Source organism: Megascapheus bottae, chromosome 36 (genome assembly GCF_031878675.1).
Source record: "Megascapheus bottae isolate mThoBot1 chromosome 36, mThoBot2.hap1, whole genome shotgun sequence".
In the NCBI taxonomy this organism is placed as follows: Eukaryota; Metazoa; Chordata; class Mammalia; order Rodentia; family Geomyidae; genus Megascapheus; species Megascapheus bottae.
In genome coordinates, this window is record NC_143544.1 from 1,825,133 (window position 1) to 1,849,989 (window position 24,857).

Below are 24,857 nucleotides of genomic sequence, written 5' to 3' on the forward strand. Positions count from 1 at the left end.
GGCTGGTTGGGGTGACATGGGGTCAGGAGGTGCCAGTAATGGGTAGAGACTGCTAACATCCTGGTGGCCCTTGCCTGGCGCCAGGCACCAGCACTGCGAGCGCTGACATTCCTTCAGGTCTGTATTCACAGGAGCCGCCTGGTACCCAGCGCTCCCTGCTCTGGGTTACGCACTGCTTGCCATCTGCCAGTGCCAGGGCGAGGGCAAGCCCTCCGTCCAGAGAGCTCGCCTTGGAATGACTTCCATGATGTCAGCAGAGATGGTTTAGAAGTTTATGGGTCCTCGGGGGGTCTAGAACCCTTGCCTCAGTTGGAGATGGGTGTGTCCATAGCTCATTCAAGGGCTGTGAATTAGGGGTATGGTGAAGGGGGATCCAGGAACCCAGGCGCCTGATGGGACTTGTGTTGTCTTCTGTTGCAGACCGTGCCCTCAGGAGCGGATGTGTGAGATAACATGTCCAGCGTGTCTGAGAGGAGGAGAAGGCAGCAGAATATCAAGGAAGGGCTGCAGTTCATCCAGTAAGAGAGCAAGCTCTCATTTCCTGCCTTCTTCCCAGGGCCTTCTTGTCTTGGGGGCCATACATTGCTGCTTGTGTGTAAACCATCCTGGTAGTGAGGTTAGAAATGACTATTTGTGCTCTGAAGTGAGCATTGACGTTGCCGATTTTTAGAGCACCCACAATACTGAACTGTAGAGTTTGTGTTTGTGGAGCGATGCCGTCCTCAGATATTAGGAAATGTGCTAGTGATTGGTGACAGCCCTGGGGGTGGGGCCACCCAGGCAGATCGGAAGGAGATACCGTGCTCCAGTAAATTAGATCAGATTGTGTTAATACTTCTGAACTATTTTTAACCTCTTTGGCATTTGAAGAATTTGGCCTTCTTTTAATAGAAGTGCATTTGAAAGGACCATAGTATACTTAAGAAAATAGCAGAAATAATTTAATTTTTCTTCTTTATAACAACCACAGCAAATACTGCTGGTAAAGGAGATGTAAGTCTTTCTTTAAAAAAATTGCTTTGAGCTTTGTGTGGTGGCTCACACCTGTAATCCTAGCTACTCAGGAGGCTGAGATCTGAGGATCTTGGTTCAAAGCCAGCCTGTGCACTAGAAGTCATCTCAATTAACCACTAGAAAATCAAAAGTGCTGGCTCAAGGGGTAGGGCAGTAGCCTTGAGCTGAAGAGCTCAGAGACAGTGCCCAGGCCCAAAGTCTGACCCCCCCCCCAAAAAAAAAATGCTTTGGTGGAGCTGTGGTAGAGTGCTTGGCTTGTCTAGCATGCATGAAGCCCTGAGTTTTATTCCTCAGTACTACATACACAGAAAAGGCTGGAAGTAGTGCTATGGCTCAAATAGTAGAGTACTATCTATGGATCCTTTAACAAAAGGTCAGGTGATATAAAAATCAGTGTTAATAAAAATCTTTCAAAAAAAAAGACTTATCACATATTAACCTGTATGCTTACTATGAACTTAATGGTCTTATTTTAAATAAAAATGGATATAAAGCTCAGGGACAATGCCAATTGCCCTGAGTTCCAGCCCCAGGACTGGCAAAAAAACAAAAACCAAAATTAAAACAAAACAAAACACACAAAACATTCTCTTCTATGCCTGCTTCTGACATTTGTTTCTTATTTTTAGGTCTCCGCTCTCATACCCAGGGACCCAGGAACAATATGCGGTAATGACCATGGGAAGGAGGGCCTGAAAGTTGGGTTTGGATTGCTTTGGAGCTGTAACCTATAGCAGGGCTGCCACATTGTGGCCTTGTGGCTGAAATCAGCACAACTGCCCTGTTGAACAAGTGAAGTTTTATTAAAATGTCCCAGCCATGTGCAGCTGTGGCTGTGTTATCTGTGGCTGCTTTTGTGACCTGTGGCCATTGTGACAGAGATCATACAGCAACCCAAGAAGGCTTAAAATAATCACTGTTTTAGCATTTATGGAATAAGTTTGCCAAATTCCGCTTTTGTGGGGCACACTTGGACAGCTGTCCTGTATTTGCCAAGTTCATATCCTTTAAATTAGTTTATCCTTTGAGTTTATTTTTAAACATTGCCTCTTGTTTTACCAAAGATAAGCAGGGCAGAGTTGGAGAGGAGAGGGTTGGGTGTGTGTGGTTTTTATTTGGTGGATAGGGGATGGAGCTCATGGCAAAAGGCTTATGATGGACAGGCCTGCCCACAGAACAGAGAAGCCACCGCTTTGGGTCGTGAGCAATGGGCAAGCAGCTGATCACCCATGGCTTCTCATCTCTGACGGTTTGGGTGCTGGTACCTGTCATCTCAGTGCCTTAACCCACTCTCCCTGCCCCTCCCCTTCCACCCAGTGCTTTCCTCCTCTTCTTTCCAGCCTCCATGCTGCCATAGAGTCAGGAAGTATTGAAAGAAGCCTTTCATTTTGCACACGGGGCCTGGGGCACACAGAGCCTGTCACCGTCATACTAGCTGTTAATCTAGTCAGCTTAGACAGGAATTCATAAAGTGACACCAGCCAAGTTTTGAGTGTTTATGGTGTCTTGTGATGGGTTAAAGAACTTTTGAGATACCTAAGAAATGATAGATGTCAGCTTTGGTACCAACCCAGAGAAAACATCTTAGCTCCCATCCAAAAAGGCATACACGGCCGGGAGTTTGGCCTAGTGGTTAAAGTGCTTGTCTAGCATGCACGAAGACCTGGGTTCGATTCCTCGGTACCACATACATAGAAAAAAGCCAGAAGTGGTGCTGAGGCTCAAGTGGTAGAGCTCTAACCTTGAGAAAGTCCAAGGACAGTGCTCAGGCCCTGAGCCCAAGCCCCCGCCTGGCAAAAAAAAAAAAGGCATACACGATTCCAAAGATGTGAAAGTGAAAAGACATGCCAAGAAAAAAGGATAAGTGTTTTCCTCCTAAATACTGGCTAAAGACTTACAGAGACACACACATCTGTGTGCTCATTCACACATGCATACGTTCTCTCAGAAGGTTCCTCACTGTGGCCCTTTTGGAAATACAGGGTGAAAGCGGGACCTGGCTCTTTGATCTTGCTGTGGTAGGCTCAGAATTAGAGAGGGTACCTCTTGACTTGAAAAGGTATTGTGCTAGAGGAGCCGGGAGTTTGGCCTAGTGGTTAAAGTGCTTGCCTAGCATGCATGAAGACCCGGGTTCGATTCCTTGGTACCACATACATAGAAAAAAGCCGGAAGTGGTGCTGAGGCTCAAGTGGTATAGCTCTAGCCTTGAGAAAGTCCAAGGACATTGCTCAGGCCCTGAGCTCAAGCCAGGACTGGCAAAAAAAAAAAAAAGAAGAAAAAAAAAAGAAAAGGTATTGTGCTAGAGTCCCTACCAGAAAGCACCCATGGTTCCCCTGTCCCTGTTAGATGGGTCCTGGCAAGTGTCATGTTTAAACCTTAAACTCAGACTCCTGTCTTGCTTACAGAGGCAGCTTTCTCATTTTAGGTGTATTTGCGTGCTCTTGTGAGAAATCTGTTTAATGAAGGAAATGACGTTTATCGGGAACGTGATTGGACTAGCTCAATAAGCCAGTATACAGAAGCCTTGAATATAGCTGATTATGCAAAGTCTGAAGAAATTTTAATCCCTAAGGACATCATTGAAAAACTACATATAAATCGTATTGCCTGCTATTCCAATATGGTAAGTGTACATTTTGAAACAGTGTTTTTTAGAGAGAAGATCTTCCGCATTGATGTAGAACATTTCTGTGTGTGTGTGTGTGTGTGTGTGTGTGTGTGTGTGTGTGCACGCGCGCATGCATGCATGGGTGTGTGCTTGTCATTGAGAATTGCTAAGCAAGCACCCTACCACTGAGGTACAGCCTCAGCCCTCTTCTAGCTTTCTTGAAATACACAGCATATTGTTACCTATGACATTTTTCTTTTTTCTTTTTGGTCAGTGGTAAGACTTGAACTCAGGGCCTGGGCACTGTCCCAGAGCTTTTCTTCTCCAGGCTAGTTCTCTGCTACTTTAAGCCACAGCTCCACTTCTAGTTTTCTGGTGATTAATTCGAGATAAGAGCCTCATGGACTTTCCTGCCTGCGCTGCCTTTGAACCACAATACTCAGACCTCAGCCACTGGAGTAGCTAGAATTACAGGCATAAGCCATCAGTGCCCAGCTACCCATGACTTTTTTTTTTTTTTTTTGTCAGTTGTGGTACTTGAACTCTGGACCTGGGCACTGTTCCTGAGCTCTTCAGCTCAAGGCTACCACTCTATTCCTGGAGCCACAGTGCCACTTCTAGTTTTCTGGTAGTTAATTAGAAGAAAAGAATCTCACAGACTTTTTATTGCCTGAGCTGGCTTTGAACCGCTATCCTCAGATCTCAGCTTCCTGAGTAGACAGGATTACAGGCATGGAGCACTGTATCCGGCTATCCATAACTTTTTTGTTGTTGTTGTTACCAGACCTGGGCTAGAGTGCTAGGCAAGCACTGTACCGCTAGGCCAGATTCCCAGCCCTGTGTGTTTGGAATCTCATAACAAAAATCTTCTACCCAGGAAAAGAACACGTGGGGTGTGGGTGAAGGTCCTCACACAGGAACGCGATGTGGCACTGATTTCTCTCTGGCTTTCCACTCAGGGTTTCCACGAGAAGGTTTTGGAAGACTGCAATACCGTCCTCAGCTTCAACAGCAATAACTGCAAGGCTTTGTATCGGAAGTCCAAGGCGTTAAGTGACTTGGGAAGATACCGAGAGGCTTATGATGCCGTGGCCAAGTGCTCCTTAGCAGTGCCTCAGGTATGCACCCAACACTCCATCAGTTTACCCACCTGCCTGCCTGCTTGTGCTCTTACTCCCATATAGAGATATGGCCGTGAATGGCTTGCATTTCTTACATAGCTGCCAGCCTGCAGGACAAGCATGCCTTTTTCTTTTCCTTGTTATTCTGCACAGTTATCTGGGTATCCTTCCATTAATTGTATGTGTCTTTTAATTGTCTTTTTTTGTTGTTGTTGTTAGGATGAACATGTAATAAAACTAACACAAGAGTTAGCTCAGAAATTGGGGTTTAAAATAAGGAAAGCATACGTTAGAGCTGAGGTAAGCCAGCGTTCTTTCCAGTAAGGTTGTTTTCATTTTGCTTTACCAGTTGAAGGTGGTTCTGTTTTTAAAGGAATGTCCTGGTTTTATTATAGGTCTCAATGAAAGCCATCCCTGGGGATGAAGCTACTAAGGTAAAGTCACTGTGTAGGAATTTGCTTTAGCGTCAGTCCTGCTGTTCACATCTTCAGTGTGAGCTCATTGCCAGCCATAGCTTCCTGTCACTTTATTTTATATTTTATATTATTTTATTTATTTTGGGGGGGGGGTGGGTCATGGGGCTTGAACTCTGGGCCTGGGCGCTGTCCGTGAGCTCTACAGCTCAAGGCTACCACCCTACCCCTTGAGTCATGGCCCCACTTCCCATTTTCTAGTGGTTACTTGAAGATAAGAGTCTCACAGACTGTTTGGTGCCCAGGCTGGCTTTGAACTGGGATCCTCAGATCTCAGCCTTCTGAGTAGCTAGGATTACAGGCATGAGCCACCAGACCCTGCTTTATATTTTATTTTTGTGCTAGTCCCTGGGCGTGAACTCAGAGCCTGGACACTGTCTCTGAGCTTTTATGCTCAAGAGTAGTACTGTACCACCTTGAGCCACAATTTTATTTCTGGGCTTTTTGTTGGTTAATTGGAAATAAGAGTCTTATAGACTTTCTTGACTAGAGCTGGCTTTCAACCAAAATCCTTAGATCTCAGTCTCCCGAATAGCTAGGATTACAGGAGTGAGCCAGCCAAGTTACAGGCTTTTTGTTTGTTTGTTTTGGCCAGTCCTGGGCCTTGAACTCAGGACCTTGAGCACTGTCCTTGGGCTTTCACAAGGCTAGAGTTCTACCCCTTGAGCCACAGAACCTCTGTATGTGGTACCGAGGAATCGAAGCCAGGTCTTCTTACCTGTTAGGCAAGCACTGTACCACTAGGCCAAACTCCTGGTCTGGCTTTTTTTTCTTTTCTTTTTTTTTTTTAATGTATGTAGTGCTGAGGAATCAAGCGTGGGTCTTCATGCACGCTAGGCAAGCACTCTACCACTATGCCAAATTCCCAGCTCTTTGTTTTGTTTTTGATTTTAAAACTTAAGCCAATGGGATGGCTAAGATGCCAGTGGCCTTGCTGAAGGGGGTAGGGAATGGAGTGGTGGCTGGATTAGTCCTTGGTGTTCAGCCAAGTGTTTTTATTTATTTATTTGTTTGTTGTTGTTGCTTTTTGGTGCTAGTCCTGGGGCTTGAACTCAGGGCCTGGGCACTGTCCATTCCCTGAGCTTCTTTTACTCAAGGCTAGTGCTCTACCACTTGAGCCACAGCTCCACTGCTGGCTTTTTGGCGGATAACTGGAGATAAGAATCTCATGAAATTTCTTGCCCAGTCTGATGGAACCATCACCCTCATATCTCAACTTCCTGAGTCACGTAAGATTACAGGTGTGAGCCACTAGTGTTTGGCTCTAAATGTCCTTTGAGCAGTTTGACAGGCCACTAAAAATAAGTGATAGTAGCCAGATGTGATGATGTTTCTCCCCTGCCCTAGCTGCGCGGGAGGCAGGAAGATTGCTCAAGGATTGCTCGAGCCCATGTATAGTGAGATGCCAAACGACAAAGAGAAGTTCCTGCCACTCTGTGGGTTTGAGCTTGCTTTTAATTCTTGGAGCTGAGTCAGATTTCTACGCGAGTCTGGGTTGCTCTCTTAAGATGAGTTCTACACATTGCTTTGCAGTTTAGAATCCTGAAAATTCTGTGTTTGGTTTGATCTCTAGCCTGTGAGCTGTTCCGTGGAAGATATCGAGCCAGGTACGTTTTGAATTCTCCCTGTGGCTGGCATGAGCACCATGTGACACTCCCTGTGGCCAGGTGGAGTCCCTGGGGCTGTGCAGTCACGTGGTCGGTCACGTCCTCCCCGGCCCTTGGTGGGCACTGTGTGAGTACGTCTGCACATCTGTTTCAGATCTGTTGACCCCAAGGCAAGAAGCGCTTCCTGTGGTCTCCCTGCCTGCACCCGGTTTTTGTCATAGTGTTGGAAACGAGCTGGCCTCAGTCCCTATGATGCCCTTGACTATTTCACCACTGCAAGTGGAAGAGAGCACGCTGCCATCCACGGTGCTGGCCAATGGAGGGAAGGCGTCCTTTTCCGTGTCCGAGGCCTTCCTGGATGATGGAGACATGGTTCTGGGTGACGAGCTGGATGACCTGCTTGACTCTGCACCTGAGGGCAATGACGCCGTGATGGTGAGTGGCAGCCCTCAGCCTCTGTCTGGAGGGTTTACCGTTTTGTTTAAATTGCAGCATAACCGCGTAGGACCCCTTCCTCTTGTGGCTGCAACTTGGGTTTCTTACCTTTTATTTATTTATGTAGGTATTTATTTTTTGGTTTTGGTACTTGGACTCGGGACCTAGGCACTGCATCTTAGCTCTTTTGCTCTGATGCTTTATCACTGGAGCTGCATCTCCATTTCCAGCTATTTGCTAGTTAGTTGGAGATAAGTCTCATGGACTTTTATGCTCAGGTTGGTTTTGAACTGTGATCCTCATATCTCAGCCTCCTGAGTAGCTAGGATTAGCTGTGTGAGCCACTGACATTGGCTATAAGTACAGTTTTTTTATTTTCTTTTTTTTTTTTCTGTTGGTAATGAGACTTGAACTCTGGACCTGGGCATTGTTCCTGAGCTCTTCAGCTCTAGCTTACTACCCTACCCCTTGAGCTAAGCGCCACTTTTGGTTTTCTGGTGATTAATTGGAGAGAAGAGTCTCAACGAAGTTTAGTCACCGGGCTGACTTTGAACCTTGATCCTCAGATCTCAGCCTTCTGAGTAGCTAGGATTACAGGCGTGAGCCATCGCGCCCAGCTATTTTTTATTTTTTATTTTTTTGCCAGTCCTGGGCTTGAGCTCAGGGGATGAGCACTGTCCTTGGACTTTCTCAAGGCTAGGGCTCTACCACTTGAGCCTCAGCACCACTTCCGGCTTTTTTCTATATGTAATACCGAGGATTCGAACCCAGGTCTTCGTGCATGCTAGGCAAGCACTTTAACCACTAGGCCAAATTCCCGGCCCCTATTTTTTATTTTTTATGCCAGTTCTGGGGCTTAAATTCTGGGCCTGGGCACTGTCTCTGAGCTACTTTTGCTCAAGGCTAATGCTCTACCACTTGAGCCACAACACCATTTCCAGGGGTTTTTTTTTTTTGGAGATAAAGAGTTTCACAGACTTTCCTGCTCAGGCTGGCATTGAATTGAGATCCTCATATCCTCAGCTTCCTGGGTAGTTTGGATTATAGGCCTGAGCCACCAGCACGTGCCCAAATACAGCCTCAGCCCTCTTTGTGCTATCTGCAGCTGCCACCACTACTGTGGGAGTAGAGTGGGGACCAAGTGGGGACTACCTGGCCTGCCAAGCCCAGTCCTTCCTGGAGAGCACTTCCCTCTCCCTGCCATGCAGGGAGTAAGGAGGGAATATAGGGAGACCCTTCACACTCTGGCTTGAAAAGAAAGAAGGTGGTAGAGGGGTGGCGGTGAAATTGTCCAGTGAATCATGGCTCTCATGAAACTGGTGCATGACAAGCCCACCTGTCCTGTTTGTTTTCTGCATGGCTGGAGGAGAGGCTAGGGAAATTTGGGCAGGCTTATGAATAGTGCTCAATCTTTCTTCTCCAGCCCTCAGCTCTAGTCCGAGGACCCCTCCCGACAGCCAGTGTCCAGTCCCGGCTGCCCTTCTCTACTCCCCTGCTGGGAACCTTGCCCCTGGGTGCAAGGTGTGCGCCCCTGCCCTCCTTTGCTGAGCTGTACCCGCCCCTGACCTCCTCCCTGGAGGACTTCTGCTCATCATTCAGTTCATTTGCAATGACTGAGTCCAAACCAGGTAAGGATCCAGCTGAATGCTGCACAATTATGATCATTTGTACCCAGGAGAATGTGTACCTGCAGTTACCAAACCTGCAGGTGACAGGACTTGAGTTGTTTTCACTGTAAGGAGAAAGGGAAATCGAACATCCATCTGGGGAGCGAGGGTGTTGCTGGGCACTGGTGTCCTGCAGGGGGCTTGGTGAATAGAGATGGGGGAAAGGGCCCCTGGTGCATTTGCCAGTAGAGATCGGTCTGTCCTAGGGTTTCAGAAGACAGCGTATCTTTCCCCATTCCAAACAGGGAACCCACATTCACATGTATGTTATTCCCCAGATCCCGCAGCTGAGGTGGGTGCTGACTCAGCAGGCGGCCCCCAATGCTGAGGGCTTAGGCACACTTTTTTTTTGGGTGGTTGTTGGTCATGGGGCTTCAACTCTGGGCCTGACTGCTGTCCATGAGCTCTTCAGAGTTCAAGGCTAGCGCTCTACCACTTGAGCCTCCGTGCCACTTCCATTTTTCTGGTGGTTAAATGGAGATAAGAATCTCATGGACTTTTGTGCCTGGCTTGGTTTTGAACTGCAATTCTCAGATCTCAGCCTCCTGAGTAGCTAGGCTTACAGGTGTGAGCCACCGGTGCCCTTTTTTTAATCCTTTTTTTTTTTTTTTTTTTTTTTTTGCCAGTCCTGGCTTGAACTCAGGCCCTGAGCACTGTCCTTGGACTTTCTCAAGGCTAGAGCTCTACCACTTGAGCCACAGCACCACTTCCAGTTTGTGCTACTGAGGAATTGAACCCGGGTCTTTGTGCATGCTAGGCAAGCACTCTACCACTTGGCCAAACTCCCAGCCCCCTCTCTTAGATTTTTAACAGCCCCTCGCATCAGCCTGGCTTAGGTCATGTCTCCAAGGGTAGCTCATTATTTGAATTTGATGATGCAAGGTTATTTCCATTCTGTTTTCTAGAGGGAAAGGAAAACCTCAGGGCTCTGTATGGTATAGTGGTGAGCAGTTTCTGGGTGCCCGGGTGGGGTGAACCTGGAGAGCCAGCGGCAGGCAGGCCCTAAGCCCCGATGTTCTTATTGTATGGTTAGAGTAAAAAGATAGTTGAAGTTTATTTTGTTTTTGTTTTTTTAAATCATTTTAGATGTGTCCACCTCAACTACTAGAGAGGGATCAACGCTTAACAGCAGTAATTCCTCCCTCTTACTCGTAAGTGCTGCTTCCTCTTCCGTCATACGTCACCTCCATTAAACCTCAGTCTTGTATGTCACTGAATGACATGAGTGAACACCTCGGGTTTGCTCACGTTTCCCGTGTGCTGTGGAAGAGTCTGCAAGACTCACCTGAAATGCCAGTAACAGATGACACTGTGTCACGGCAGACCCACACATGGGGTGCATAGGGCGGGGTCACAGGTCAAGAGGTCAAGGAGATGGGTGCCCTTTGCTGCACAGCATTTGTGTTACTTTAGCAATCACAAAGCCAGGACCAAGGGAAGGGGGCTCAGAGCCATGATAGAAGAGCCTGAACACAGACAGAGCTTGCCTCGTCCTTACTCGTCACATGACTCACTGTTGTTCTTTAGTGATAGTACAATATTTGTTGTCTTTTTCTTTCTTTCCTTCCTTTCTTTCTTTTTTTTGTTCTGATTCCTTTTTTACAGATGAATGGACCAGGTAGTTTGTTTACTTCTGAGAGTATCCTGGGAATTTCAAATCAACCTAGAAGTGACTTTGGAAACTTTTTTGGAAGTGTGATTACCAAACCCTCTTCTCCAGTGATTCCAAGACATCCCCTTGAAGGAACTCATGAGTTGAGACAAGCTTGCCAGATCTGCTTTGTAAAATCAGGTCAGGACTACCAATGGGCTAGGACCTAAAAGCTGCATCCAGGGAGCTGTTAGGAGCTTGGGGTGGATGAGAAGAGAGCAGTCTCACTGTGATTCCTTCTAGAGTAGCTAGGATTACAGGCATGAGCCACCCCGTCTGGCTAGAGGCTCCCCTTTTTATCCTAGGGCATGTGGGTTCTGAGATGTTTCTGGTCCCTTGCGTTTCTCAAATGAAAACTGATAGGAAAGTCCTTTTGTTCCAAGGATATATTTAAGAGCTCTAGGTATAGCAGTTATGAAAATCAAAGTTCTGTTTCTTAGCTACTTTCAAATTAAGAGTGTAAATAGTTTTTTTTTTCTTTCCTTTTTGTTTTATTTTGGGGAACTGGGTTTATTTGCTTTCCTAGAAACAGACAGTAGCCTGGTCCAAAAACATCCTAACTGCTGCACCTTTTTGACTTTTATGATAAGCTGTCAGAATTTCCATCTACATTATGTCCCCACAAGTCAAATAAAGATATGTTTTGACAGGATTGGGATTGAATAGAGCTTTGAGCATAACAATGAGAATCTGCCTGGCTAGGCTGAGGGTATTTGCTAAGATTATGGGCAGTGGTCAGCTGTGTGCCCCTGTTACCTGGGGCTATGAATACTTCAGTGAATGGTGTGGCATTCCTTGTATATGAACAATCCTCTTTGTATCTTTTTCAGGCCCTAAGTTAATGGATTTCACATATCATGCTAATGTAGATCATAAATGTAAGAAAGATATTTTAATCGGTAGGATAAAGAATGTTGAAGATAAATCATGGAAAAAAATACGTCCAAGACCAACAAAAACAAATTATGAAGGACCATATTATATATGTAAAGGTACATATTTTACTTACTATCCATTATATAAGTAATAAGTTATTTGCTACTTTTATTATAAGAGCTTCACTATTGACTCACTAGAAATGCTTACCCAGAGTTAATAGCAAGTTCCTTGAATTGAGATCTGAATCTTTGTTTTATTTTGGGCAGTATGAACTCTGGGCTTCCCACCTCTTTACCACTTGCTATATCCATAGTCTTGCTTTTTTTGCCCACTCATTATTATGGAGATGGAGCCTAGAGGACTTTTTGTCTTCTTGTCTCAAACTTTAAACCTCCAGATCTCAACCTCTTCAGCCAGGGTTACAAGTATGAGCCAATGGCACTTGGCATTTCTGTGTCATTTTTATTGTTGCTCGTAATCTCTTATGTGTGTTTCATAGTGGTTTATAAAAATAAGATTTTGACCACATTTTAAACAGAAAATTCTATTTAAAGTCTGAACATAAGACTAAAACTTTGAGAATGTTGTTCTGTTTAAGGTATTTTCTCACTTTTTGTGCTAGTACCGAGGCTTGAATTCAGTGCCTTGCCCTCTAGCCTGGCTATTTTTTGTTCATGGCTGGCACGCTACCGCTTGACCCATACCTCTACTTTCAGCTTTTTGGTGATTAATTGGAGATAAGAATTTCTTGGAGGCCGGAAGTTTGGCCTAGTGGTTAAAGTGCTTGCCTAGCATGCATGAAGACCCGGGTTCGATTCCTCAGTACCACATACATAGAGAAAAGCCAGAAGTGGTGCTGAGGCTCCAGTGGTAGAGCTCTAACCTTGAGAAAGTCCAAGGACAGTGCTCAGGCCCTGAGCTCAAGCCCAGGACTGGCAAAAAAAAAAAAAAGAATTTCTTGGATACTTCTGCCAAAGCTGGCTTTGAACCTGGATCCTCAGATCTCAGCCTCCTGAATAGCAAGGATTACAGACGTGAGCAACCGCACCCAGCTTTAAGATGTTTTTGAGTGAATCTAGTTTTTGTTTTTTTTTTTAACTTTTGTCAAAATTCTTCATCTGAATGAGTTTAAATGGCCCCAAGATGATTCTTGATTTTATATGGCTTGCACAGGCATATGGAAACATTTTTTTTTTGCCTGTCTGTAGTAAAAACTATTGGCTCGAAGACTAAATTCAACTTATCCCTGAATAGTAATAAGAACATTATTGCTTGAAGCTGTCTTTGGAAAACCAGTTACTGTGATGGAATGTCTCTTTCTCCCTCTCTCTAGATGTGGCTGCCGAGGAAGAATGTCGCTATTCTGGCCACTGCACATTCGCTTATTGCCAGGAAGAAATAGACGTCTGGACCCTGGAGAGAAAGGGGATGTTCAGCCGAGAGGCTTTCTTTGGTGGCAATGGGAAGATCAGCCTTACTGTGGGCAGACTTCTGCAAGAGCATCTGGGAGAATTTATATTCCTTTGTGAGGTGCGTTCTCTGAGACTTCTCTCCTGTTGGAAGATAGATTCTGATGTTGATTGTGTAGTCAGTAGTAGAGTACTGTCCCGCATGCAAAGACCCTCTCTGATTGTACTAGTTTCTGATTGGCAAGCATGATAATTGGAAGGCCCCAGCTGATTCTGGAGAGAGAATGTAGTTACTCACTCAGTAACTGGTGGTATTAATTTTACCAGAAAAAAATTATACTGAGACTTCATGTTGAAGATTAATGTTTGTAGCCGAGCACTGGTGGCTCACTCCTGTAATCATAGCTATTAAAGAGGCTGAAAGCTGAGGATTCTGGTTTGAAGCCAGTCCAGGCAGGAAAGTTGTTCTTTCCCCCCACCCCCCAGTCCTGGGCTTTGAGCTCAGGGCCTGAGCACTGTCCTTGGGCTTTCTCTAGGCTAGAGCTCTTCCACTTGAGCCACAGCACCATTTCTGGCTTTTTTTTTCTATGTATGTGGTACTGAGGAACGGAACCTGGGTCTTTGTGCATGCTAAGCAAGCACTTACCACTAGGCTAAACTCCTGGCCCCAGTTTGTGAGACTTTGTTTTGTCTTCAGTCATGGGCTTGAACTCTGGGCCTGAGCACTGTTCCTCAGCTCTTCAGCTGAATGCTACTGCTCCATCCCTTGAGATAAGAGTCTTAAGGACTTTAGTGCCTGGGCTGGCTTTGAATTGCGATCCTCAGATTTCAGCCTCCTGAGTAGCTGGGATTACAGGCATGAGCCACTGCACCCTGGCTAATTTGTGAGACCTTTATCGCCACTAAACTATCTAAAATGCTGGAAGCAGAGCTTTGGCTCCAGTGGTAGACTTCTAGCCTTGTATAAAAAAAAGATTCAGGATAGTACCCAGGCCCTGAATTCAAGCCCCAGGACTAGCACATACTCATACACAAAAGCTGGTCTAGTAGTAGAGTGCTTACCTAGCATGCACGAAGACCCGGGTTCAATTCCTTGGTACCACATACATAGAAAAAAGCCGGAAATGGTGCTGAGGCTCAAGTGGTAGAGCTCTAGCCTTGAGAAAGTCCAAGGACAGTGCGCAGGCCCTGAGCTCAAGCCCAGGACTGGCAAAAAAAAAAAAGCAAAGCTGGATACTGGTGGTTTATGCCTTTAATCCTAGCTACTCAGGAGGTTGAGATCTGAGGATTGAGAGTCAAAGCCAGCCCAGGCACAAAAGTCTGTGAGACTCCAATCTCCAGTTAACTACCAGAAAACCAGTAGTGATGCGGTGGCTCAAAGTGGTAGAGCAGAAAATCTCAGAGACAATACTCAGGCCCTGAATTCAAGTCCCACAACTGACCAAAGAAAAGAAATAATAGTAATTCCTGTTTATGTGGTACCCAGGAATCAAACCCAGGGCTTCATGCATGCTAGACAAGCACTCTACCACTAGGCCATGCTCCAGACCCATTTATTTGTATGGTAACCTTTCTGTTTTTTCTATTACAGAAATGTTTTGATCATAAACCTAGAATGATAAGTAAAAGAAATAAGGATAATTCTACTGCCTGTTCTCATCCTGATACAAAGCATGAATTTGAAGACAATAAGTATGTTTCTACTTTCTAAAATGACAAAATAGATTTCTTTCTTAGAGCCAAACAAAACTTTAGTGATATTTTCCCAGACATTATCCCTTTCTTGCTAATGTTGTCTAGAAGAGCAACAATGACTATTTTAAAATGCCTTCTAGTGGTTTTGACTAAGAACTAATGAATTGTTAAGTGGATTATTTAATTCAGAAAAGTGTTATATATTATGGCTTCAGGAATCGAATCCAGGGCTTCATGTGTGCTAGGCAAGCACTCTACCATTAGGCCAAACTCCAGGCCCCATGGCTAAAATATAATTATCACCCATATTAATTTGACAATTGTATACTTTTTTCATGTTGGTTTTATTGTATTTATTTTTCTGATGAAAACTTACAGTGGGTTAGGCATTAGTGGCTCACACCTATAAGTCTAGCTACTTAGGAGGTTGAGATGTGAGGATCATGGTTCAAAGCCAGCCCTTGTAGACAAATCCTTGAGACTCTTGTCTCCAATTAACCAGCAAAAGGTCATAAGTGGAGCTATGTCCCAAGTGGTAGTGTCACCCTCGAGCAAAAAAAAACAAAACATTTTTAAATTAAAAGATTTACAATGGATTCTCCACCCTTCCCCGTGTAGACCATGACATTTTGTATGTGTGCCTACATGTGTATGCGTATTGCTTATAAAAAGTGCCAGAATGCTATTAAGATGTCTCTGCTTTCATCTTAGGTGCCTCGTCCACATTTTGCGAGAGACAACAGTAAAATATTCTAAAATCCGTTCTTTTCATGGCCAGTGTCAACTTGACCTGTGTCGCCATGAGGTTCGCTACGGCTGCCAGAGGGAAGATGAATGCTTCTATGCCCACAGTTTAGTGGAGCTGAAGGTCTGGACTATGCAGAGTGAAACAGGTAGGTTCACAATGCAGGGCTCACACTGGTGGCCTGAGACCCAAGGCCACAGCGTGCAGGGGCTGGAAGCGCCCTTTTCGTGGTGCTTGTGCACTAACTGCTTTGGTTTGTGCTGTCTGCTCTGAGTGTGATCTCTTAACCGTTGGCACAAACGTGGATCGGGGACAGGTTGCTCATACGACACGAGCTGTATTGCAAATATTCTATTCACAAAGTGGGTAACTTGATGCTAAACCCCCTTGGAGGTAGATCAGGTAGCTGAAGAATGCCTGGGGAGTGGAGGAGGGTTCTCTGAGTCTGACTGCGAATGGGCAGTGGACTTCTGCCGGTGCAGCATTAAAGGAAGGCTTCTCTGTCTCCCACCAGGTATTTCACATGATGCCATCGCTCAAGAATCTAAACAATATTGGCAAAATTTGGAAGTAGTCATGCCTGGAGCTCAGGTACTTCTTCCTGTATTCTTTCTGTGTCTGGTATCTTTTTGTCACAGCCCATGGGGACAGATGGTGGCTATCATTCAATCTCCTTATCACGTCCATGCACTTAAGGAATTCTCATGAGAACAGTTGATTTTAGTTGCCCCTTGTTAAAAAAATTAGATATCACACACTATCTGCCTACAATGTAGGATACTATTTTCTTATTTAACTTAGTTGGCAGTCAGTGGGGGTATGGGGGTTCATGGAGGAAGAGAGGTAGATTAGGTTTTTAATTTTGCTTCCCATCTGGCATAACTTGCTTATCTCCCCACATGCCTGCCAAAGCCAGACTGTTCTAATCTTCAGTTTAAATTGCCTTTTTCTTTTTGGCCAGTCATGGGGCTTGAAGTCGGGGCCTGGGCACTGTCCTTGAGTTTTCTCAAGGTTAGTGCACTCTATCACTTGAGCAATGGCACCACTTCCGACTTTTTCTGTGTATGTGGTACCGAGGAATCGAACCCAGGTCTTTGTGCATACTAGGCAAGCACTCTACCACTAGGCCACGCTCCTGATTCTTTATATTGGCTTTTGTATGTCGAGGGTTAACATCTATAATCTACCTTTATCGTACTTTTTTTTTTTTTTGCCAGTCCTAAGCTTGAGCTCAGGTCTGAGCACTGTCCTTAGACTTTCTCAAGGCTAGAGAGCTCTACCACTTGAGCCTCAGCACCACTTCTGGCTTTTTTTTTCTATGTATGTGGTACCAAGGAATTGAACCCAGGTCTTCATGCATGCTAGGCAAGCACTCAACCACTAGGCCAAACTCCCAGCCCCCTTTATCGTACTTTCTTGCGTCAACATGAGGGAGTATTGGAAATTTTGTTACAAGATACACACATACATTGTGTGTGTATATACATAATTGTATACTATTGTGAAAAAATGTGTATTAGTATTTTATACTTAGACAACTAGCTTTCTGTTAACATACTGATCTTCTGTTTAAGGTATTTGGCAATCAAATAATGCCTGGATCTCTTAACATGAAGATAAAATTCGTGTGTGCTCAGTGTCTGAGAAATGGCCAAGTCATTGAACCAGACAAGAACAGGAAATACTGTAGTGCAAAAGCCATGCACTCGTAAGTACTGGGGGAGGAAGCAATGCTTGCTTTGTAATCACCTGCTTCATAGGTATGAGTCCACACACCTGAGAAAAGAGTCAGGCTCTGAGGAGGGCAAGCAGATAATGCAGGGGTAATCATATAAAGTGGAAGAGCTTTTTAGGATTAGTTAAGAATTCCAAAATTATGTTTTCCCTCCATCCATCTGTTCAGGATTCCTAGGGAATGTTTCAAAGTGTCAGCAGGAAATAAGAATGATAGGAACACGAGGCATTTCTTTTAGAAGTGTTGAGAGAGGAAAACCTCTGTCCTTCAGGTACAAGTGTGTACCTCCTTGTGTTGTTGTGCCTTTTGCCCCGTGTGTCTGTTTTTTTTCTGAACTCCATTTTCCTTAGGTGGACCAAAGATCGCCGGGCGATGAGAGTGATGTCTTTTGAACATAAGAAGTGGATGAACATCCGTCCTCTCCCCACAAAGAAACAAATGCCTTTACAGTTTGATGTACATACGTAATTTTTAAGCCACTTTTTAAAAAAAAAAAAAAAACAATTAGGCGTTTCAAATCATTAGCAAGTAGTGGTAATTGCCTGGAAACGGAAGCCTTTTCATGAGGCTCACGAGTAAGGCTGAAGCGCAGTGCTGCTGTCTCCCTTCTCCTTAGCTGTATGACTCTGTGGCAGTTTTCACCTGGATGGGAGTTTGTGAGGTGCTTGGGCAGAGTGAGTAGATCCTGGAAGAGAAAGGGTTATGGGTGTACTCTAACTTGTTTTCCCAAGGAGTCAGTTTTAGGCAAGGTAAGAAAAATGTCACTTGACTTGGATAGTTCCTGTCTGCTTGGAACTCCAGGCCTGTGTGGTCATCGCTCCTGCGTGCCTCACTGCACTGGGGGCTCAGTGGCTCAGGACTGCATCAGGTAGCCAAGCAGCAGAAGTCCAGTGCCCGTCTGGAGCACGTGGTCCTCCGCCTGAGGTCGCAGTTTATTCACCAGTGTCTCAGCCATGGTCATGGCCAGGACTGCCAGGATGGTCACTGAGTTGTCCCTGGACTTCAGGGAGTGTTGACAGCCAGCCAGCTTTCTGCCCCCACAGAGGAGAGTGAACGACCTCTAGTCCCCAGAAGCAGGATGATGGCTGCTTGAACTGCCAGAAAGAGTGAAGGAAGAGAACAATGGATTTATTACCTCCCAGCTCTGGAAAGCTCAACCCCAGTCCTCGGTCCAGTCTGTGAATGGTGGAGGCCGGCCTCTCTTTTCCCCACAGTGGTGCAGGACTCCGCTTCCGTAGGAAGGGGAAAGCAGTTTACTGGAACCATGGCACTTGGGTGCCAGATGGCAGATCATACATTCATGTCGCATGCGCTGTACTACAGCCGTGCAGCATCTCGGCAGCTATTTCCCTTCCCTCCTCCGAGACATCGTTAAGGGCCATTGCTAAAAGAAGCAGTAACAAGCTGTGTGTGTGGAGAGTGTGGGCAGGTAGATGGAGACGCGCTCTGAGTGCCAGGAGTATCATCACTTAGCTTCATTTGCTCAGCCATCATAGGGAACAATTGCCAATATGATTCTCTGTGAAACCCAGCACAGTGCTTGAATTACCTTTTGTTTTTTCGTTTTTTTTTTCCCTGTGTGCTGGTCCTGGGTCTTGAACTCGGGGCCTGTGCACTGTCCCTGAGATTTTATCCTCAAGGCTAGTGCTCTACCACCTGAACCACAGCTCCACTTTCAGTATTTTTGATAGTTTAGCGGAGATAAAAGTCTCCCAAACTTTCCTGCCTGCGCTGACTTCCGTCCTCAGTCCTCAGCAGTTAGGATCACGGGTGTGAGCCACGGGTGCCGGGCCTATTTCTATCTTACAAGACGGGAAAGACCTGGGGGCCTTGCACTTGCTTGCTGAGAAAGGGCTCTGTCCCTTGAACCATGTGCTCAGCTCTGCCTTCATTATCCCTCTCTTCCTCCCGCTCCTCGCTATGAGCTGTGAAGGATGCTGGCAAGTCTTTCCCTAGGGACACTGCCTCTTGGGACGTGTCGGGGGAGGGTGTAAGAAAGTCAGGGACAAGAACTGTTTCTTGGCTGCCAGCCTCCTGCAGGTTTTCAGGGAAGAGCTTAGAGTTGTCATGTTTTCTTTTTAAAAAAGCAGCTAGCTATACTCCTGTTGGAACACAAACTGCCATCAGTCCTAATAAACTGTACTGAAACTTGGGATCTATCAAGAAGTGGATAGGGGTTACCTACCACCAGCTCTGGCGATAGACGCCTCTTGTTCTGGAAGTTGTGGTTCTGAAGGAAGGCCCTGTTCTGTTGTCGCTGTCACTTCATTTTCCTATCGGTGTCGCCATGTGTCCTTTGTCACATCAAAACAGGAGTGCCCAGTCAAGGCATTATTCGATAGCCCTGTCACTCCACAGCCTGGTGGTGTGCCATTTGTCGTTGGAGAAATCTTATCTAGGTAGTGTGGCTAGCTCTTGTGTTGTTCTCAGCGGGTGATGTTGCCAAGTCCCCCAGGACTGTCTGGTGGCCCTGAGAAGGCTGCTGACCTGGAGGCACCGAGGTTTGTTCCCAGGGAGGATAGGAGAGGATTAGAGACGTTCACTGCAGAGGTTCAGGGTCTTCCAGTGTGTGAGCTTGTCAGCGTTGTCTTGTACGATGTTCTCTGTTGCTATAGAAACCTCTACTATCAATATCATCTCAGGTGCTGGGGGCTCACAGTCAATTGAAATGAAATCAAGTCCATCATACTTAAAAATCTTCTGAGCATTAGCATCATAGTAAGGCTTATTAATTACTTAAGTGGAAACACCACTTTGACTAAGGCCGCTCCGTTAAATCACGTGTCTGTGTGTGTGCTTTTCTTTACACAGCTGTGCAACCACATTGCTTCTGGGAAAAAGTGTCAGTATGTTGGGAACTGTTCCTTTGCACATAGTCTTGAGGAGCGAGAAGTGTGGACCTACATGAAGGACAATGGGAGTAAGTTCTTTGCAGTATCTTGCTCTCTGTGAAGCGAAGCATGCAGCTTCCTGTGAGCCAGATCTGGCTTGAACTCAGGGCCTAGGCACTATGCTTAGGGCTCTCGTGCTCAAATCTCAGTCTAGCTTTGAACTACCATCCTCAGATCTCAGATAGGATTACAGACATGTGCGAATGTCTGGCACCAGGACCAGTTTTTTGTTTTTGTTTTTGTTTTTTGCTAGTCCTGGGCTTGAGCTCAGGGCCTGACTACTGTCCTTGGGCTTTCTCAAAGTTAGAGCTCTACCACTTGAGCCTCAGCACCATTTCCGGCTTTTTTCTATGTATGTGGTACCAAGGAATCGAACCCTGGTCTTCGTGCGTGCTAGGCAAGCACTCTACCACTGGGCCAAACTTCCGGCCCAGGACTAGTCTTAACAGAGAGATTCCCAGTTTGAGGATAGCGCAGGGTCATTGCTAAGCATACTACACTGTGCTGCAGGCCAGCAGACAGCACGAGAAGCCTCAAGTGAGCTGTGTTGAGGCTGCAGGCTGCTGCATTAGCCCTTGTCAGTAACGTACATCACCTCTTCTTACCACTCCCAGCACATTGGCCCTCTGGGACTGTGGCTTGATGCACGACTCCCACCAGGGTCAGTCTTCATCCTGGAGGATTTTGTTTCTCATTTTTCTCAATAAACAGGGGAGTGATTCAGCTCCCAGCTCCCCAGCCATCCATGTGGGCTCATGTAGTCCTGGCCCTGACAGATGTGTTATACAGGTGACACAAAGATGGTTAGCACTCCATGCAGAGAGAAGTTACCTAATCTAGAGAATTGTTTGCTGTCTAACAGGCCTGATGTTGGGTCTTACACGTGTGTTTATCTGCTGCTTAGTCTGGACTGGGGTCTCCTGTCTAATACAGTCTTGTTCTGCCCTTGCTTTGTTTTGAAAATGTATGCTGACTGAAGAGTGTGTGTGTGTGTGTGCACTCACCTATATGGAAAGGCCATTTCATTGCTGTTGCTGAAAATGGTTCATTTTTTTCATTAGTACAAGATATGGAGCAATTTTATGAACTCTGGCTGAAGAGTCAAAAGAATGACAAGAGTGACGATGTAGCCAGTCAGTCAAACAAGGAGAATGGGAAACAAATCCATATGCCAACGGATTATGCAGAAGTTACTGTGAGTACCTGCTCTTACTTCACCCCCTGGAGCTGTCATTGGAAACCTTTGCTCTCCCTATCCCGCGCTCCGCCTCCAGCCCCTGCCACCTGCTCGCTGCTGCCAGCTCCCACCTTCGTGGGCTCCTACATCCCCCACCTTAGTTCCAAGCAGTAAGGAGGCTAATGGCGCCCGGTTCACATTTTTTCTCAAATGCTGTGCCAAAGATTACATTGGAGCTGAGCTCTGAGGATCACAGTCCAAAGCCAGCCTGGGCAGGAAAGTCCAGTGAGACTTCCTCTAGTGAACTACTCAGATGAAGCCAGAAGTGACGCTGTGGCTCAAGGGGTAGAGTGCTAGCTTTGAGCCCAAAGAGGCTCAGGAATAGCGTCAGGCCCTTGAATTCAAGCCCCAGGACCAGCCCCCCCCCACGCTGGAGTCCTTGTAACCCCTCCGTTGTGTACATCCCCAGAGCCCATTGCCCGCATCCCTGCTGTGTTCTTAAGCAATGGCCTTCCCTCCCTGCTGGGTTCCACAGGCTCCGTGAGACGCTGGTCATCATGGGGGCTTGTTCTCGTGAAGGATCGTGGCTCCTCATCCTGGCTCACTGCTTGTCCATTCCCCTGCAGGGCTCGTGTCACTGCCCAGTACCCTTGGGAAATACGGTCTCCCCCTGATACTCAGTATGTCGTAGCACCTCCATGTCCTTGTGACCCGGTGCCTCCTGGAGAGGATGGTCCCCTCAGGGCCATCATCTTGCCTTCCCTGCCACCTGGCACAGCCTGCTACACTGAGGGCTCAGTTGCTGTGAATGGAATAGAGCTGCTGCTTGCCCTCTGAAGTTGGCACACCTGGGGCTCTCACGGCCTCCCTGCTTTCCCACAGATCCGCATTCTGTGCAGTGCCCTTCCTCAAAGCGAGTTTGTACACTGGTTTGCCCACTGAGTGCCCTGGTGTACACAACGGCTCTTCTGGCCCCTTGCTGTTGCTTTCTTCCCGCACATGCTCCTTTCCTGACCCTCCTCTGGCTTTTGAGTCCTCACCCAGCTTCCCGAGAGCCATTTGGGCCTTAGATCAGATAGCATCTGGTCCTCCTGGCGCCGAGACACCGGCCGGCACCCAGGTGAGCTCTCATGGCCACGTGTCTTACCACACATACACACTACTAGGTGGACTTCCACTGCTGGATGTGTGGGAAGAATTGCAACAGCGAGAAGCAGTGGCAGGGCCACATAGCATCTGAGAAGCACAAGGAGAAGGTCTTCCACACTGAAGACGACCAGTACTGCTGGCAGCACCGCTTCCCCACTGGCTATTTTAGTATTTGTGAGAGGTAGGTAGCTTGTATGGTGGTTGCTGAATGGTATGGGCCCTGGGGGGCTCAGGGATGCTGGCTGCTCTGATCAATTCTCTCTTCCGGCCTGCCACCTCTGTCCAGAGAACTGCACAGAGTTCTCATCTTCTCTGCAGTTATTCTATAGGTCTCTGCCACAACCACTGCTCAAAAACTCACGGTCATCAGATTGGGGATGACCTTTAAATTCTATTCCAAAGCTAGACCCAGAACTCAAGTCAAAGGAAATGGTGATGTAAAACTGTTGCTTCTGCCAAGCACGGTAGCTACTCAGGAGGCTGAAATCTGAAGGTCTCAGTTCAAAGCCAGCCTGGGCACTAAAGACGGTGAGACTCTTACCTCCAATTAACCATCAGAAAACCAGAAGTGGTGCTGTGGCTCAAGGGGTAAGGCCATAGCCTTGAGCTGAAGAGCTCAGGGACAGCGTGCAGGCCTAGACTTCAAGCCCCAGGATCAAAACAAACAAACAAAAAAGCTAAGTTTTAATGAAAAACTAAGTCAGGCATGGTAGTATACACCGTAATCCCAGCCTGTGAACCTCTGACATCAGCTTGGGCTTTGACTACGTCCTTTGACAAAATCCTAAGTAATTTTTATTTTCTTCTGTGCCAGTTCTGGGGGAGTTAAACTTATAACACCACACTCAGCATGATGCCACTGAGGCAGAGGTCTTCCTCTGCCTGAAGTGTAACTGCGGTCTCTGTTTTTCCATCATCTTTTTTCCTCCTCCTCCCTTTCTTTTTAAATGGGGCTGGTGATCAAACAGGGCCTTGAACATGCTAGGCAAACAACTACCACTGAGCTGTACTCCAAGGTATTGGTCATTTGTCACTGAATACATTTCAATACTTTACTATACCAGTAAGATGCTTAACTTTAGTCTTAAGCCTTCCCTGAAGGCAGGGTCAGTGGTAGAAAGTGAGCTTCAGGCCCTTGGGTTTGGTCTCCTGTCGGGGTCGGTGGGATTCCTAACATCCATGATTGTGAACAGCTGTATGCAAATCACAAAGCTAGCGAAGTGATCGTTTCAGGACTCTTGACATGGTTTCTTTCTTTGCCTGTGGATGCTCACCAAGTTGCCTCTTCCTGTCAGGTATATGACCAGCACTTGCCCAGAAGGAAGTAGCTGTAAATTTGCACATGGAAATGCTGAACTTCAAGAATGGGAAGAAAGAAGGAATGCCCTAAAGATGAAACTCAACAAAGCAAGAAAAGATCACTTAATTGCCCCAAATGATAATGACTTTGGAAAATATAGTTTTTTGTTTAAAGATTTAAACTAATAATGCTGGCTTTTATGTAACCTAATCAGAGCACTGACCAGAAAAATTACAAGTGTTGTAAGGTGGGAGGCAGAGGAGCCGCAGCCTTCCTGCTTTGTGGCGAACCTCGTTCCTTCTCCTCCCAAGCAGCAACCACAGTAGGTAGGAAAATGGGCTGTTCCACAGGTCTGGCCAAGCTCTCACAGAACCGTTGGCATCAAATGGTGACGTGACAGCTCCCTGGTGGCCATCTGTTGAATGGACTTTTGGATGAAGTGTGTGGAGATGAGGAAAAGGTTATGTCTAGGATGATTCTTTGAGTTGGTCCTTCAGTAAGAACCATGGCAAGAGAACAGACACTTGTGCTGGGGTCAGAATCCACCATGGATGTAACTCTTAACGTGTTTTAGCAGAATGAATTGTTTAATATAATAAAAGTTTGCTACTTATCTGTATGTAGGTTGCTAAAAAGGATTTTCTTAACTCAGATTTTAAGCCAAATAACCATTTAACAGTAGTATATGTTAAATGGGGGTATTTTTCTGTATTTGTATGTTTCACTACAATAAGGTAACTGAGGATAATGTGCATTGAGAATATTTTGAAAAATAATCAATTGACTTAAATTTTATTTCTTGGTCATTTGCTGTTTAAATGATGATTTTGAACGATTATACTTGTACTGCTGGTATTGTGTAGTGTATGGACCAATATTGCCTGTAATAAAAGATTTTATATATATTAGACTTCGTCCTTTTGATGTGTTTTTTTTCTCCATCAAGATTGTGGCAGCTGAGTACTAAAAGTCACATGATGGTGATGTGATGATTTTTGTCCTGGTGGAGTTTGAACTGCAGGCCTGGCACTTGCTGGGCTGGTGCTGCACCCCTACAGCCATGTCCCCACTTAGTTTATTCTGTAGTTGTCTCAAGTTTTTGCCTGGGCAGCCCAAGAAAAAACTGTTTTCTTTGTTGGTTGTGGGACTTGAGCTCTGGGCCAAGGCACCCTCCCTGAGCTCTTCAGCTCCAGGCCGGAGCCAGAGCCTGGAGCCAGAGCGCCGCTCCCAGGCTTTGGTAGGTAACTGGAGATAAGAGTCTCCTTACCGTCAGTGCCCGCGATCCTCAGAGCTCCGCCTCC

The 24,857-nt window shown here is 46.1% G+C and overlaps 1 protein-coding gene across 1 annotated transcript; it reads left to right on the plus strand.

Moving 5' to 3' along the window:
* The first annotated feature begins 269 nt into the window (after window positions 1–269).
* Window positions 270–24,460, plus strand: Zc3h7a (zinc finger CCCH-type containing 7A). The gene is made up of 22 exons (XM_090324942.1): window positions 270–518; window positions 1,644–1,683; window positions 3,440–3,637; window positions 4,582–4,740; window positions 4,963–5,043; window positions 5,139–5,177; window positions 6,790–6,823; window positions 6,978–7,258; window positions 8,682–8,886; window positions 10,012–10,076; window positions 10,531–10,717; window positions 11,407–11,568; window positions 12,789–12,985; window positions 14,456–14,556; window positions 15,271–15,452; window positions 15,819–15,895; window positions 16,879–17,012; window positions 17,390–17,495; window positions 19,851–19,959; window positions 20,992–21,125; window positions 22,274–22,437; window positions 23,552–24,460. Exons 1-22 carry the CDS (start codon window positions 454–456, stop codon window positions 23,739–23,741), a joined length of 2,910 nt encoding a protein of 969 aa, XP_090181068.1. The 5' UTR covers window positions 270–453; the 3' UTR covers window positions 23,742–24,460.
* Window positions 24,461–24,857: the final 397 nt, after the last annotated feature.